The sequence below is a fragment of the Carcharodon carcharias genome, chromosome 4 (assembly GCF_017639515.1).
Source record: "Carcharodon carcharias isolate sCarCar2 chromosome 4, sCarCar2.pri, whole genome shotgun sequence".
Lineage (NCBI taxonomy): Eukaryota > Metazoa > Chordata > Chondrichthyes > Lamniformes > Lamnidae > Carcharodon > Carcharodon carcharias.
The window spans coordinates 48,571,896-48,588,805 of NC_054470.1; the positions used below are offsets into that span (position 1 = coordinate 48,571,896).

General features: G+C 44.1%; 1 protein-coding gene and 1 long non-coding RNA gene across 8 annotated transcripts in view; one reads left to right on the forward strand and one right to left on the reverse strand.

The window, feature by feature from the left end:
* Positions 1 to 15,639, reverse strand: part of LOC121277310 (coiled-coil domain-containing protein 192-like) — a 149,074-nt gene extending 133,435 nt beyond the window's left edge. For all 7 annotated transcript variants that reach the window (XR_005942854.1, XM_041186605.1, XM_041186604.1 and 4 more), the window contains exons 1-3: positions 15,479 to 15,639; positions 15,229 to 15,283; positions 10,372 to 10,476 (exon numbers count right to left, since the gene is read on the reverse strand). Coding sequence is in view for 6 of the 7 variants with exons in the window: in XM_041186605.1 (XP_041042539.1) it covers positions 10,372 to 10,476; positions 15,229 to 15,283; positions 15,479 to 15,576 (258 nt within the window). In the remaining variant the exon portion in view is untranslated. The remainder of the gene's footprint in view (positions 1 to 10,371; positions 10,477 to 15,228; positions 15,284 to 15,478) is intronic.
* Positions 6,505 to 10,237, forward strand: LOC121277311. The gene is made up of 3 exons (XR_005942855.1): positions 6,505 to 6,944; positions 7,204 to 7,661; positions 7,812 to 10,237. It is a non-coding gene; the product is annotated as an uncharacterized LOC121277311 (long non-coding RNA).
* Positions 15,640 to 16,910: the final 1,271 nt, after the last annotated feature.

Genomic DNA, 16,910 nt, shown 5'->3' on the forward strand with positions numbered 1-16,910 from the left:
TATTTCCAAAGGGTTTTGGGTGACTCTGCCTGTGGCAGCCATTGTTTCAATATCAAGCATATGCATTTTCATGTCCCTTTCTTAAGAAGTGATGAGCTTTGATGAATCTTTGAATTATAGAAAACAACCCTACCTTCACACCCTGCTGAATGTGTCTTGTTTGTTTTTTTCACCTTCCCCTTGCAAGGTCGCTTTGCATTTTAAGTAGTTTCTTCTGTCTCAATTCAAATTGCAAAATTTCCATCCAGTTGAAAGTTAAAAAATATTTTTTTTCAAAATTAAAGGGGAATAGCCTTGGAACACCATGGCCTGAATTTTGTGCACATTGTGCGTGCGTGATTGGTGGGCTCAGGAGCAGCCACGATTGCCACTTCTGCTCGAGAACATCAAAACAAAGTGCTTTCACATTGTGTGGCCAATTAAGGGCTGGCCAATGTGAAACATGCCTCCACATTGTAGAAGGGCTGCAGCAGGGGTGGGAGGGTGGTGAGCGCTGGATCAATGGGGGCCCAGCAGGGAGTTTTAAAATGGCTGAGGCAGCACCCCGAAGGCTGCCAAATCTAAGCTGAAGTAATGACATCAGCACCCACTCAACACACCAGGCAGGAGGGCAATGCAGGTGGGCATTCTGCCCCCCGACTTCTCGGACAAGTGCCTGCGCAGTCTCGTGGAGGCAGTGTGTGCCAGGCGGGACTTCCTGATGCCGTGAGATGGCAAGAGGAGGCTACCCCACCAAATGAAGAGGGCCTGGACAGAGGTGGCAGCCCAGTTCAGCGGGCATGATGTGGTGCACTGTACCTGGATTCAGTGCCAAAAAAGGTTTAATGATCTCGGGAAGAGTGAGCATCAATTCGGTATGATGCCGGGTGAAGAGGTTGTGAAGGGTGGATGTCCTTCATGGTGCTCAGGAGTGTAAGGTTCAGAGTAACAGAATGCACAAAAACCTGTGTCTGCTAAGGCTGGGAGATCAGATCAGTAGCCTTGGGTGCATATAAGGGTCAGGTGTACAAATATGATGGGCACTTCAACCTGCTTCCTGGGGGGCGTGGGGGTGTTGGTGAGCGATCCTGGAATGGTGTTGCAGGTAGAGGGTGGACTAATTAATGGACCTTTGTCTGTACATAATGCCGTTGCTTGCACAAGAATGGGTGGTGAGGTGGCCAACCTGCTCACCCTAAGCAAATGTCAGATGGATGTCCTAGAGTTCAAGTGTGAGCATACATCAAGGTCATCAGGTCATGGAGAGGCAGGCATCTCAAGGAAAGTAAGAGTCCAGTGGACAGATGCGGGACATGCAGGAATTGCAAACGATGTAGGGTCCTCTCACTTCAAAAGATAACTTCTAATCTAGAGATCCCAGTGATCCAGCAATGACGATGGCACCATGATGCTGCTGTCCATAGTCGCACCAGGCCACCTACCATGTATATTCAACATGTGATGATTGATACCATTGACATATTGTCTTCCTCCCTCAGATGCGCCATCCTCCAGAGGCACCTGGGACCCCGAGGACACTCAATTGGCACCGGAGGAGGAGCCACACACACATTCACCCATGTCACACCCTCTCTCGCTACCAGGCACCAGCTCGGATACAAAGACATTGGTGGGCTGTAGTTCATCTGCTCAGATGGTTGCGCACTTTGGGGAGATCACAGCACACTTGCATGAGGAGCTGGCAGAGGCAGAGGATGCATAGGGCACCAGCTGTCAGAGGACTGCTGAAGACCAAGACGATCCTGAGTCTGAGGCAGATGATGAGCCTCTGGATTTGTCCATCAAGTGGCAGATGCTGGATGTTCCACGGGATGCATGGGAAGATGTGGTGGAGATCCATGAGGGTTTGCATGCCATGGTCTGTCATGGAGGAGTCTTTGAGGAGCTTGAATACTGCATTGACCCTGAGCACCAAGTGCACAGCCTCCTCCATTGATAGAGTGGTGACTCTCATGGAGAGGCAAACCTAGGAACAGAATAAGGGGTTCCTGGGGTCACGTTCAGACCTGCACTCCCACACACCGGCACTGACTTCAGGAGGTCACTGCCAGCGTGGGAGTTGGATGAGGCACCTAGTCACTCTGCTAGATGCCTGTCCATCAGTTGTGAGCAGGCACGTCTAGGCTCACGCTGTGGTTGAGCTGCCCGCCATCTCTGCAAACTCCTCTCAAGGTGCTCCGGGCAAGGACGGCAGCTTCTCCCCACCTCTACTAGTGACTGTAGCATCTTTTAAGGCCATGATGACTGATGAGTGCCCAGCCATGTCACTGGTCATACCTTCCCAGGCAGAGCCTGCTCAGGCCCTGCTGGCCACAGGATGACCTCCAAGGTCATCAGGGCCGACAGAACAACACAGTCAGCAACCTGCCTCCAATGCCGCTGACAGCAGGGGGACTGGGGGAGGGGGGGGGGGGGGGGGGGAAGTGCACCAAGGCATGGCACTTGCAAGCGTAACTTTAAGGCACCATGAGCACAGGGTGGGGTTATCATCATGCATGACATTCTTTTATTTCATCAGTGTTATGTGTTTGTGTGACCATAGCAACAAAATGATGTTATGTTCCTTTTTTTGCAACTCTGGAAAAGATACAAGTCGAGATTTTGTTTCAATGCCCCGAGTGACCTTCATGTTTTCCATAGATGCAGAGCTCATCAGTACCTTATGATAGACGGCAGGGGCAGAAAACTTTATTACAGAGGTTGTGAGGCGATATTGGGGTCATGGGTTTGCCTCCTTAGAAATGTGTGTGGAGGAGGTGGCGCCCTTGCCATGAGTTCGAAGCCATGTCCTGACAGCCCAGCTGAAGGTGCGTTGAATCAAGGCTTCCCTGGTGTCCCTGCCTCCCTGAAGGTTCTTTAAATCTGCCTCCATGTCCTCACCCTGTGCCTACCCGGACTCCTCATCAGATCCATCAGTAGAGTCATCCACTGAGGCCTGTAGAACTGCATCGCTATCCTCATCCTCGAGTGGGTCCCCACTTGCCAATGCTAGATTGTGCAGAGCATAGCATACAATGCTAGTAATGTCCTCAAAGAACTCCAGTAGGTTTGTCAAATGTGATTTCCCTTTCATAAATCCATGTTGGCTTTGTCTAATCCCGTTGATATCTTCTAAGTGACCTGTTATCACATCCTTAATAATACTCTAGCATTTTCCCTACTACTGAGGTTAGGCTAACCAGTCTGTAATTTGCTTTTTTTCCCCTCACTCCTTTTTTAAATAGTGGGTTACATTTGCCACCCTCCAGTCTGAGAGGATTGTTCCAGAATCTATGGAATCTTGGAAGATGACAACCAATGCATCCAAAATTTCCATGGCCACCTCCTTTAGTACCCTGGGATGTAGATTATTGGGCCCTGGGGATTTATTGGCTTTCAGTTCCATTAATTTCTCCAGCACAATTGTTTTAGTAATATTAACTTCCTTCAATTCCTCCTTCTCATTAGACCCTTGGTTTCCTAGTATTTCTGGGAAGTTATTTGTCTTCCTCTGTGAAGACAGAACTAAAGTAGTTGTTTAATTGCTCTCCCATTTCCTTGTTTTCTCTTATAAATTCTCCCATTTCAGCGACCTACATTTGCTTCACTAATTTTTTCCTTTTTACATATTCATCGAAGTTTTTACAGTCTGCTTTTATGTTCTTTGCAAGTTTTCTCTCATACTCAACTTTTCCCCTCTTAATCAATCTCTTGGACCTCTTTTGCTGAATTCTAAACTGCTCCCAATCCTCAGGCTTGCTATTTTTTCCTAGCAACCTTATATGACTCTTCTTTGGATCTAATACTATCCTTAATGTCTTTTGTTACCCATGGTTGGGCTACTTTTCCGGTTGTGTTTTTGTGCCAGAACGGAATATATAACTGTAATATTGCATACATTCCTTCCTTAAATATTAGCCATTGTCTATCCACCTTTTAATTAAGCTCCCTAATGTATCTTAGCCAACTCACGTCCTATACCTTTGTAGTTTCCTTGTTAAGATTTAGGACCCTAGTTTCAGATTGGACTACTTCACTTTCCATCCTAATGAAGAATTCTATATTGTTATGGTCACTGTTCCCTAAATGACAAGATTATTAATTAAATCCTTCTCATTGCACAATACCATATCTAGGATAGCCTGTTCCCTAGTTGGTTCCTGGTCTAAACAAAACATCTCGAACACACTCCGGGAATTAATTCGCCACAGCATTATTGCTAACTTGGTTTCCCCAATCTATATATAGATTAAAGTCACCCATGATTACTGTAGCACCCTTGTTACGTGTATCTCTAATTTCCTGTTTACTTTCGTCCCCTATCTTATCACTACTGTTTGGAGGCCTATAGACAATTCCCACTAATGTTTTCTGCTCTTTGTTGCTTCTTAGTTTCACCAAGACTGATTCTACACCTAGATTTTCTGAGTCAATGTCCGATCTCACTATCGCACTGATTTCATCCTTAATTAACAACACCAAGCCATCCCCTTTAACTGTTTGCTTGTCTGTCCTAAATATCGAATAACCTTGGATATTCAATTCCCAGCCTTGGTCACCCTGCAGCCATGTCTCCGTAATCGCAATCATATTGTACCCGTTTACATCTATTTGCACTGTTAATTCATCTACATTATTGCAAATGCTCTGCGCATTCAGATACAGTGCCTTTAGACTTGTCTTTTTAACATTTTTTTTGCATGTCCCTATTTGTTGCTAGCCCTTGTTACCTCTGCCTTCCATTTTTGCTTTCTACTTTTCTGTCTTTCATTCCTATCTTTGTTTCCCTCTCAGGTTTCCATCCCCCTGCCAATCTAGTTTAAACCCTCCCTCACAGTACTAGTGAATACCCCTGCGAGGATATTGGTTCCAGTCCTGCTGGGGTGCAAACTGTCCAACTTGTACAGGCCCCATGTTCCCCAGAATCAGCCCCAATGCCTCAGGAATCTAAATCCCTCCTTCCTATACCATCTCTCCAGGCACACATTCATCTGGTCTATTCTCCTGTTCATGATCTTGCTAGCACATGGCATTGGAAGTAATCCTGAGATTACCACCTTTGAGGTCCTGCTTTTTAATTTATTTCCTAGCTCCCTATATTCTGGTTTCAGGACCTCATCCCTCTTTTATCTTTGTCGTTGGTACTGATCTGGACCACAACCTCTGGCTGTTCACCCTCCCCCTAATGAATGTCCTGCAGCTGCTCAGTGATATCCTTGACCTTGGTACCAGGGAGGCAACATACCATCCTGGTGTCCCATCTGCAGTCGCAGAAACAGCTATCAATTCCCCTTACGATAGAATCCCCTATCACTATTGCTCTCCCACTCTTTTTTCTCCGCACTCTGTGCAGCTGGGCCACTCATGGTGCCACGGACTTAGCTTTTTCTGCATTCCCCTGAGAAACCATCTCCCCCAGCAATATCCAAAATGGAAAATCTTTGGAGAGGCAGATGGACCCAGGGGATTACTGCACTTCCTGCCTAGAGCTTTTACTTTGGCGGTCACTCATTCCCTTTCTGCCTGTGCGCTCTTTATCTGCAGTGTGACCACCTCACTATACATGCTATCCACGAAGATCTCATCCTTGCAGATGCTCCCAGTGACTCCAGGTGCAGTCCAGTTCCAAAACACAAATTTCAAGTAGCTGCAGCTGATTCCCTCACAGATCCCCCACTGACCCCTGGAAAGATCCAGAAGCAAAAATGCTGAGGGCTGCTATGACCTCCAGAGCCACTGGCATTTGGTGTCCATCCACACATTTGGAGGCAATCTCCAGCTCAATCATCTGGCATATTGATGTCATGGTGTCCCTAGAGAGGCCGAGCCTCCTGCGGTACTGGACCTCAGACATGTTGAGGTAACTGGATTGCTGCCTGTACAGTCTGGCAGCAGGATAGTGGCATCTTCTGCGGCCCCATCCGCCTTGCTCTTCCTGCTGGCCCTGCACCCCCTGTGCCTGCACCTCTCTTCCCACAGGCCTGTGCCTGCAACGCTGCCTGCGGGTACCTGGCCTCCTCTCCCTTCTGGCCCCCTCTTCCTCCACAGTGGAGTAAACAATCCCTATCTGCTAAAATGCAGGTGGCACTGTCCCATGCACTGAAGGCTGCATTCAGCGGAAATGCTGCAAGAAAGTTGACAAAGTAAGAGTCCTCAGAACAAAGCTAACAAAGCAAAGCCTTCAGAAGAAACCACAGGAAAAGCTGTGAAATCATAGCAAACAAGCAGCAGCAAACTCTCACCTGAAGTCCTAACAACTCCCACAGGCAACGCTCTGCTCCCTTTTTATTCCACCGAGTGAGAAAAGTGAAAAAACGATTTGGCTGCTCACCCGTGTTGCCCGTGCGACGACTGCAAAGTCACACAGGCAACATAAAATTGCCTTCAGTTGCGCTTTTAATTGCCTTAAGTGGCTGATTAATTGTTGGCGGACGCACTTCTGAGTCCTGCATGAAACCCATGACCGAAATATTGCAAGAGTGCGCGATGACGTCAGGACGTGTGCCCGACATCTTCTCACGGGATTTAACGCTCTCCCGGTTGGGCATACGGATAAAATTGTGGCCCATGTCTAGATTAAGACAGTAAGCTGGGTGGTCCTGTTGGAAACCAAAATGAAAGCCAATCAGCAGGTTGTGGCCCACAAGAAGTTCAACGTTTGATTTTATTCAATTTGATAATTGTGCGCAGTGTGGCACCATACACAGATTCTTCTCCTGGCGTGCTGGAACCAGACAGGAGGCGGTTTCCAATCAGAGGAACCTCATTAGCTCATGAAGATTTTGATGCCAGTTCCTGACCCTGCCCCCAAATCACGAAATCTGAGGTCATGCTGAGGTCTGGTCAATCAGCTTCATGCTAATTGGCTAGACCTCAGCAAAGCTAAAATATGATTGGCTATTTTGAATGGCACTCAGCAGGGGCCGGCAGTTCAAATCTACAGCCTACAAGAAGCCATCCACATGGTGAGTGTTCTGGGAGAGAAAGATGAGAGAAAGAGAGAGAGGGAGAGATTTCAGCAATCAATAATCCCCCAAAATCTGAAGGGATATGTTGCTGATCAGTTAGGAAACCCATTTTTAATTACTTTACTTAAAATTGTAGAGAAATATAGAGAGAGAAACTATTGAGAGAGTTTGAAATTTGAGACAGTGCTGCATAATTGTGCTATTAGAAAATCTTTTTTGTTACTGGAATTTATCTATATTTTTCCTCTGCTCTTAGAACACCCGTAAGCCAGCTGTGGGACACAGCCTGCTTGGCCAGTTTCCTAAAGTCCTGCGTGGCCTTTAGACATCCCTACTGTTGCTCCTGACTCCCTTGCGCTGTGAAAACACGCAAGCAAAAATTGCAAAGTCACGGCAGAAAGTGGCACAGCTGAGGAAAGGGAAGGCAGCCCTGCAGCAGAAGATGGAGTGGGAAGGTACAGTCCTATGCCACAGGGTGGCAGTACTCGTGGTGCAAAACATTAAGCTGGCAAATGTGCCAGCAGAGTCAGGTAACTTGTCTATCTGTATATCCCTCCCCCTTCTTTCAAAGCAGAATGGCACGAATGACTTTCCAGCATTCCGGTTTGAAAGGCAGCACCCAGAGGCACAGTAACAGCAAGGTCAAGCCATCCCTAAATGCTTCTGGATCCTGGAGACACATCTGTGGACCTTTACAATCCAATTGATGGCAAGGTGATTAATCTTAAATGATTCTCATCATCTGGAGCTTAGCTGCGTGTATAATACAATAGCAATGACTGCAATGTGAACCTTAATGGAATGTGATTTTTACCTAGTTTTTTTTAGAACTGTAATAACTCTGTGCCTGTATTTCACTTACAGGTTTAATTACAGGGTGGGTTGAGATCCTGGAGCAGCTGTGGGACTCAGTCCACGGCCAATGGACAAAATTGCAAAGTCTCTCGCTGTTAGCACCTGGAGCACTGAGAAGCTCCGGGAGACAGTCAAATCAGAATCTGAACAAGAAGATGCATTCCATGGGCATTTAATACATTTTCATTTTGTAGATAAAGTGTTTATTTTAGTTTTGTTTGATTTTGTAAAAACGCGTTTCTTTCAATTGAGTCTTGCATTGTTTAATTTCTGTTTTTACAAGAAAAGTTTGAAGTCAGCTACAGTCTCTTTTAGTTTCTTGATTAACAGTTTAGTTACAATTCTGCACATCATTCCTGCGCACTTAAGGCCTACTTTACTCGGGGTGGGTTTTCTAGGAGATTAGGAATTCATTCACTTATATAGTGATTATGTTGACTTAATTCAAATTTTCCCCATTATACTTGAAACCTAGCTCAGCCAGTGTCTCACTGGATTTTCACTGTCACACACAGCAATGACGTGGCAAAGCACAAATTTCACCATGGTGGAATCACTAACAATAATATCATGGCAGATAGTGCTCAACCCAGGGGCCAACCTGAGATTACTGCCTCCAATCACTAGCAACAGATGAAACAGAAATCAGCGCCAACAGCCTTTCAACTCTATGGAGGACGATTGCCCACGAGCTGGGATCAGCTAGTTTTCAATGAGCTGAGGTTAACTGCCCGCTATCCGGGGATCAGACGGCTCCCAACCTGGGCAGCCACGTGCTAACTGGGGATTAACAGGCCTCCAATCTGTAGGGCAGCCATGCACATGCTAACCGGGGATCGACTGGCCTCCAACCTGCAGGACAGTTGCACACACTAACCGCAGATCAACCAGGATTGCAGTTATAATCCAATGCACAGTTATAACAGGTCCAGTAACTGTTTTTTTCCCTTTTGGAATAGTGCCATACAAAACAATGAATGATGTCCTTGATCTCTGCAAGAACTGTGCGGTGATAACTCCTGTCAATTTTGTCACAGATACATGCATCTGCAACAAACAGATTGATTAGGGTAAAGTCATGTAGGTTTTCCTTCAAGTTGGTTCTCTCACCACTTGCTGCATGCCTAATCTGGCAGATATGTTCTACAGAACTCAGCCAGCTCAGTCAGCAGGGGTGCTCCTGAGCCACTCTGGGTAATGAGATTGAAGTACCCCATTCAGAGTTCATTCTGTGCCCTTGGTATCCTCAGTGGTTCTCCCAACTGATGTTCAACAAAAAGAAATACTGATTCATCAGCTGGGGGAGGGAAGTAGTTAATAATCAGCAAGTGGTTTTTCTGCCTGTGCTTGGCCAGATGTCATGAGACTTCATGGGATTGGGAGTCAATGTTGAGGAATCCTAGGTCCATTCTTTCCTGACTGTATGCCACTGCTGCTACCTCTGGTGAGCCTGTCCTGCTGGTGAAACAGGTGATGCCCAGGACTGATGGTAGTGAAGTCTGGGACATTGGTTGTAAGGTATGATTTGATGATAATGACTATGTGAGGCTTTTGCTTGACTAGCCTGTGGGATAGCTCTCCCATTTTTGGCACAAGTCTCCAGATGTTATTGAAGAGAATTTTGCAGGGTTGGCTGGCAGTGTGTGCCCCTGTCGTGTCCAATATCTTGGTTGATGCTGGGTGATCTGGCTGGTTATATTCTTACCCTTTCATAATAATTTGATACAATTGAAATGGGCTATCAAACCAGTCAGAGGGTAGTTAAGAGTCAACCACATTGCTGTTGGTCTGAAGTCACATGTAGGCCAGAGGGATAAGGATTGCTGATTCCCTTTCCTAACTGGCACTGGTAAAGCAAATGGGCTTTTACAACAATCCGGTGGTTTCATAGTCACCATTACTGATACAAGCCCTATATCCCAGATTTAAATAATTACTTGAAATTAACTTTCTTAGCTGCCATGAGGGGATTTGTACTTATGTATCCAAAGAGTTAGTCCAGGCCTCTGGATTACTAGTCATAATCACTATCCTTCCGCTCAAATATGTAAAATGAAGAGATGTTGCTAATCACAGTGATGTTCAGGAGTGTATGTTCAAACTCTAAATTTGACATTGACAAATATCCACTCATGTGAAACTGAGTACATGAGCTAAAAGCAAGATCAACTCAAAATGGATCAGAGTTGCTGTATAATGTAGATTTTGCCACCACTATATAAACAGAAGCCACAATGAATGTGAAGTAAAGCTTATTTTGCTTTTTGTCATTTAGATTGATTGCTGTTTTTCTGTGACTAATTTGTAATTTTTACTTATGTTCACCATAGCTTCAGTTTATTTGACTTTCATCTGTCTCAATTCAATACTAAGTGCAGTAGAATTTAAAATAAGCAAGGATTAAGCATACGAGACCAATAAACAATGTGGTTGAATATATGCTTCTATGCTTAATTTACTAATATTTGTAGAAATATAACTTTTGGTGCACATTTTACACACTGAAGAGATGTTGAGAATTAAATTTATGTTTTTAAATTTCACTTTAATATATTTCAAAATAAGTTACCTCCTTCATTAGTGTTCTCGCTTTTTCCTTCACTTCTTGAAGCTCACTTTCTACTTCTGATGAATCTGGGATAGAACCAATCTGTGTGAAGTTTAAACCTTGTATCTGAAAAAGAAAATAAATCAGCATTTCTACATCACAAAGCATAGCACTAATTAAGATCATGCTATCACCAAGAAGGTGACATGTTTTTCTCATTTAATGTACCTTAACACCAGTTGTGTACCTTTTATATCATCATTTTTGTAAAACATATCTAACATGCAAGTCCCAAGAATCAACGGTCCTGCATAATGAATAGTTTGATCACATCTTGTAATATGAACTAGAGGCAACTCATGGCTTTAGAAATGAGTTAAAGAGCCAAGGCTGTGCTGATTAATTAAATTATGTTATTACAATTATGTGGAGAAACACTAGTGTAAAAGAAATCACATGGACTGCAAAATACCATAAGGTTCAAAAAAGGGCGCAGGAATTGTGATGCACGATTAACCCCACCCGTTGTTTCTAATGCAGGCAGCATGCAAGCTTTGCGCTACCTGCACATTTAAATGATTGTATTGTGGAATCACTACTAACCATGCTGTTCAGCAGGTACAGGCCTCAGCAGGGGGCCCAAAGATGTGAAAGGCTAGCACCAATTAAAGCTAACCTGAACTACTTAAAGCCAACCTGCATCTTTTATAGGAAAGGTAGATTTTGACTTGGTAGTGCTGTAACTGATTGCAGAAGCAAACATGAGCAAGAAGACTTATGGATTACAAGAACATAGCAGAGAATGGGCTCCAAGATTTCCCAGTACTGCACTGGATGTCTTAGTTGAGGAGGTGCAGATGAGCAGGTAATATGTCATATATCCAGAGGGGCCAGGAGACCCTCCAGACAAACTCTTAGACAGCAATAGATACAGATAGTAGTGATTTTCAATGACAGGAGTGTAGCCCTGAGGACCTGATGTAGTGCTGCAAGAAGTTCAATAACCATAGACAAGTGGTCAAAGTCAGCAAATGCAGCATCAAAATCCATATCCAACCAACAGTCCAGTAGCCTCAAACACTGCTGAATGCACAACAAAAAAAATAAAGTGAGGGAGAGAAAGATGGGATAAGGAAGAGAAAGAAATAAAAGAGAAAGAAAGAAAAAGTAAAATAAATTTCAACAATGATTAAAATCTGAAGGAATGAAATTCCACACTGTTAAAAGTAAATTTTCAATGCCAGGGAGGTTGTTTGGCAGCAACTAAAACTTACATTCCTGTTTAAAATTAATTTACATTTGAATGGACAGGCCCTAACATCTTCCGATGCGTTTAATAGGTATCTAGTGGGCAAATTCAAACTGTTTCTGTAACTGGACACTGAGTCTCTGAGTAAGATACAGGCAGAGCAAAGTTTCTGGATAAACACGGCAAATTGGACAACAATTTCCTGATTTTGGTATTTAATTGCATATGTGCAGAAGCCAGAATTGCAGTCTGATTTACTCCTTAATAACAGTGAGCTCTCTTACCCCAAGATAAAAGCAAAATACTGCAGATGCTGAGAATCTGAAATAAAAACAGAAAATGCTGGAAAAACTCAGCAGGGCTGACAGCACCTCTGGAGAGAGAAACAGAGTTAACATTTCGAGTCTGCATGACCCTTCTTCAAAGTGAAAGAGAAGTAGAAATGTGATGAAATTTATACTGTTTAAAGGGGGGCGAAGCATGTGAAGTTGGAAAGAAGATCAGCGATAGTTGGAGGCTGAGGAAAGATTGACAAAGATGTCATGGGTGAAAGGACAAAGCGAGTGTTAATGATAGTGGTAAGGGCTAAAGGAGGTGCTGATGGTGGAATAAAGGTAAGAAAGCAGAATGTGTTAATAGCAAAACAAGGGTCAGCACCCTGTGAAAGAACAACATGGAACAAATAACAGTTGGCCCTTTTGGGGGTGGAGTGGAGGAGGGATGGTGGTTGGGGAAAAAGGGTAGAAAAAGGGATTTAAAAAGGGGGAATAAAACAATGAATAAAGATGAAAATGTGGATAAAAAATAACATTTTTTAAAAGGGGATTAAAAAAGGGGTGAAGGTAGAGGAGAGTGTTCATGGTCTAAATTTGTTGAACTCAATGTTAAGTCCTGAAGGCTGTAAAGTGCCTAATTGGAAGGTGAAGTGCTGGTCATCTAGTTTGCATTGGGCTTCACTGGAACATTGCAGCAGGCCAAGGACGGACATGTGGGCATGAGAGCAGGATGGTGTGTTGAAATGGCAAGCGACAGGAAGATCTGGGTCATGCTTGCAGACAGACCAAAGGTCACCCAGTCTGCATTTTGCCTCCCCAATGTAGAGGAGACCGCATTGGGAGCAGCGAATGCAGTAGATCAAATTGATAGAGGTGAAAGTGAAGCGGTGCTTCACCTGAAAGGAATGTTTGGGCCCTTGGATGGTGAGGAGGGAGGAGGTAAAAGGGCAGGTGTTGCACCCTCTGCGATTGCATGGGAAGGTGCCGTGGGAAGGGGATGAGATGTTGGGAGTGATGGAGGAGTGGACCAGGGTGTCCTGGAGGGAACAGTCCCTATGGAATGCTGACAGGGGTGGCAAGGGAAAGATGTGTTTTGTGGTGGCATCATGCTGGAGTTGGCAGAAATGGCGGAGGATGATCCTTTGAATGCAGAGACTGGTGGGATGAAAAGTGAGGACAAGAGGAACCCTATCATGGTTTTGGGAGGGAGGGGGAGGTGTGAGGGCAGAGGTGCTGGAGATGGGTCGGACACGGTAGAGGGCCCTGTCAACCACAGTGGGTGAGAAACCTCGGTTAAGGAAGAAGGAAGACATGTCAGAAGTGCCGTTTTGGAAAGTGGCATCATCGGAACAGATGTGACAGAGGCAAAGGAACTGAGAGATTGGGATGGAGTCCTTACAGGAAGCAGGGTCTGAGGAGCTGTAGTTGAGGTAGCTGTGGGAGTCGGTGGGCTTGTAATGAGTATTGATGGACAGCCTATCACCAGAAATGGAGGTAGAGAGGTCAAGGAAGGGAAGTGTCGGACATGGACCATGTGAAGGTGATAGAGGGGTGGCAATCAAAAGCAAAACTGATCATTTTTACCAGGTCCAGACAAATGCATGAAGTGGCACTGAAACAGTCGTTGATGTACCAAAAATAGAGTTGTGGGAGGGGGCCTGAATAGGACTGGAACAAGGAATGTTCCTCATACCCCATAAAGAGACAGGCATAACAGGGACCCATAAGGGTACCCATAACCATATATTTTAGTTGGAGGAAGTGAGAAAAGTTTAAGGAGAAATTGTTCAGTGAGAGCCATCTTGGTGGGGGATGGAGGCTTAGAGGGATTGAATGTCAATGGTGATGAAGAGGTGGTTAAGGCCAGGAAACTGGAAATTGTTGACATGATGTACAGCATCAGAGGAATCACGGATGTAGGTGGGATGAGACCGGACAAGGGGAGAAAGAATGGAGTCAAGATAGGAAGAAATGAGTTCTGTGGGGCAGGAACAAGCTGACATGATCAGTCTACCAGGACAGGCCTGTTTGTGGATTTTGGGAAGAAGGTAGAAGCAGGCTGTCCGAGTTCAGGAGACTATGAGGTTGAAAGCTGTGGAGGGAAGATCACTAGAGGAGATGAGGTCATTGACAGGCTCTTACCCTCACTACTATACTTAGCACAAAACCTGCGCCAGTACTCCTTTAAATATCTTTACTCAGAATGTGTTATTGATTGGGAAACTTTAGACATATTTGAAATAAGTTATTTTGTAGTATATTTATTGAGGTATACAAAATTATGAAGGATTTAGATAGAGGAGACAGATGAAACCCATTTTCACTGACAGAAAGGTTGATAACCTGAGGACAAAGGCAAAAGAATTAGGAGGGAGTTGAGGATTTTTTAATCGCAGAAAGTTGTTATATTTGGAATGCAGATTCAATAGTAACCTTCAAAAGGGAATCTATTCTTGGCCGTTTTATTTCTCATCTACATGCTACCTCTTGGGGACATAATCTGAAAGCACATTAGGATTCACATATAAACTGACATCACTCACGCCTATCTCATCACCACCTCTTTTGATCCTTCCGCTGTCTGATATGTCATACTACTTGTCCGACATCTAGTATTGGGTGAGCAGAAATTTCCTCCAACTAAATATTGGGAATTCTGAAGTCATTGTCTTTGTTTCCCACCTGGTTCTGTCCAATATTTCCATCCCTCTCCCTGGCAACTGTTCAAAGCTGAACCAGACCATTCGCAACTTTGGTGTGATCTGAAACTTCTCTCAGGGTCAAACACTTATCTGTTCCATTGTCAAGACTGCCTCCTTCTACTTTTATCACATCGCCCGACTCTGACCCTGTTTCAGCTCATCAGCTGCTAAAGCCCTCACCCACACTTTGGTTCCCTCTAAACTTGACTACTCCAATGTTTTCCTGGTTGGCTTCCCATTTTCCATGCTATGTTATCTTATCTAAAGTTCTGCTGTTCTTATCTAAACTCCCACCAATAGATGCTGTCTCTTCAGCTGCTTAGGCCCATGCCCTGGAATTCCCTCCCTAAACTTGTCCACCTTGTTACCTCTCTCTTCTCCTTTAAAACGTTCCTTAAAGTCTACCTCTTTTACCAAGCTTTTGGTTATCTGTCCTGGAATCTTCTTAGATGTGTCCTTTTTTATTGATAACACCCTTTTTAAGCACCTTGGGATGTTTTGCTATACGAAAGATGATGTATACATGCATGGTGTTGTTTATTCTTGCTTCAACATTAAGTGAAGCTGGCATATGTGCAATTTGTTCTATAAAATTATGTTCTGGAACAAACTAACGTGGAACTAACGAAAATGTTGACAATTTTATTCTCACCAAGTCGTCAAGGTAATTTGGAGTTTCCTTTACACATCTGTTAGCCTGTGCTATTCTGCAAGTAAGCAAGTAAAATAAATTACCAACGATTATACAGTTATACAGACCAATTTTACGAAGTACATCAAATGCTAATTCAGGCCACAGGGCACGTCCACTTTTACTTATTATCTTAATCCATCAAAGGAGATTTCAAAAATATTAACCTAAGATTTTAATTAGGATGGAAATTGGAATGGGAATGCGGTACCTGTGTGCTTTTCGCAAGGTGGCAGCGTTCGACACTCGTTTATTCTCTTCAGGTTTAACAGAGATCATTTTAACATTGGCACTTGCTGCATGCCCCATCTCTTTAGCAGGGCCTTACTGCTGAGCCGCTCACACTGGGAAGGGGGTACATCAGTGCAGTGCTCGAGCATCTTGCTCCTTTGTTTATTGATGCAGCTGCGTTTCCTAGCAACGTTATTATCAAGCCACGGCACATTGGATCTGCGACGACGTCATCCCACGCCACGCGCCGATTGGTACAAGGGAAGGACACTCTCTGCTGAACCATTTGATAACTAGTTGCTCGTAAGTTGCTCTTTGTTCCGGGACAGGAATTTAAAGCAGATGGTAACAGGGTTTGGAGAGGTGGAGAATGTTTTCTTGTTGGATATGAGCTGCGACCAAAGATTGTGCATAGACAGCCCAGAGCTTTCTGTTTCTGCACTCCGTTTAAAATTGAACTATTTACTTCATATTGCCTCTCCCCATCTTTCATACCAAAATGTATTTTCCATTAAATTCCATTTGCCGTGAATCTATCACCGGTCTATCTTGGTTCTCCTGAAGACTATTACTCTCCCCCTCTTTACAACACTACATTTCCGAGTTTTGAGTCATCTGCAAACTTTGAAATTACGTCTTGAATACCCAAGTCCAGGTTATTATCACGTTAAAAAGAGCCCTGGTCCCAGTACCGACCATTGGAGAACACCTCTACATACATCCCTCCAGTCTGAAAAACTATTCATCACTACTCTCTGCTTTCTGTACCTTAGCCATTGTGTATTCATGTTCCAACTATCCCTTTAATCCCACTGCCTTTAATTTTACTAACAAGTATTATGCAGTGCTTGTCAAGCACCTTTTGAAAGTCCATTTACACACCAACCACAGTAGCTCATCAACAACGTTACTTAATCAAATAACTAATCAAGTTAGTCAAAGAGCTTGGCTTTACCAAATCCAAGCTGATTTTCATTAATAGTTCATACTTATTCAGATACCAATTAATTTTGCCTCAGATTATTAACTAAAAATTTTCCCACCACAATATTAGGCTGACTGGCTTGTAGTTGCTAGGTGTATCCCACTCTCCTTTCTTAACTAAGTGTAACATTTGAAATTCTCCAGTCCTCTGGCATCACCCCCATAGCCAAGGAGGTTTGGAATGTTATGGCCAGAGTCTCTGCAATTTCCACCCTTACTCAGTAACCTAGGATGCATCTCATTCATATGGAATGAATTATCACTTGACCACTGTTGCTAGGCAAGAGCCCAGTTTTTTTTCCAAAATCACTAAACTTCTAACCCCTCTTTTTTTCACCCATCTCCTTAACTTCAGGGGTTGTAAAACCTCATTAAAAATGTATATGTACATAAGCAAACCCAAATGACTGACCTTTCAGCCACAGGTT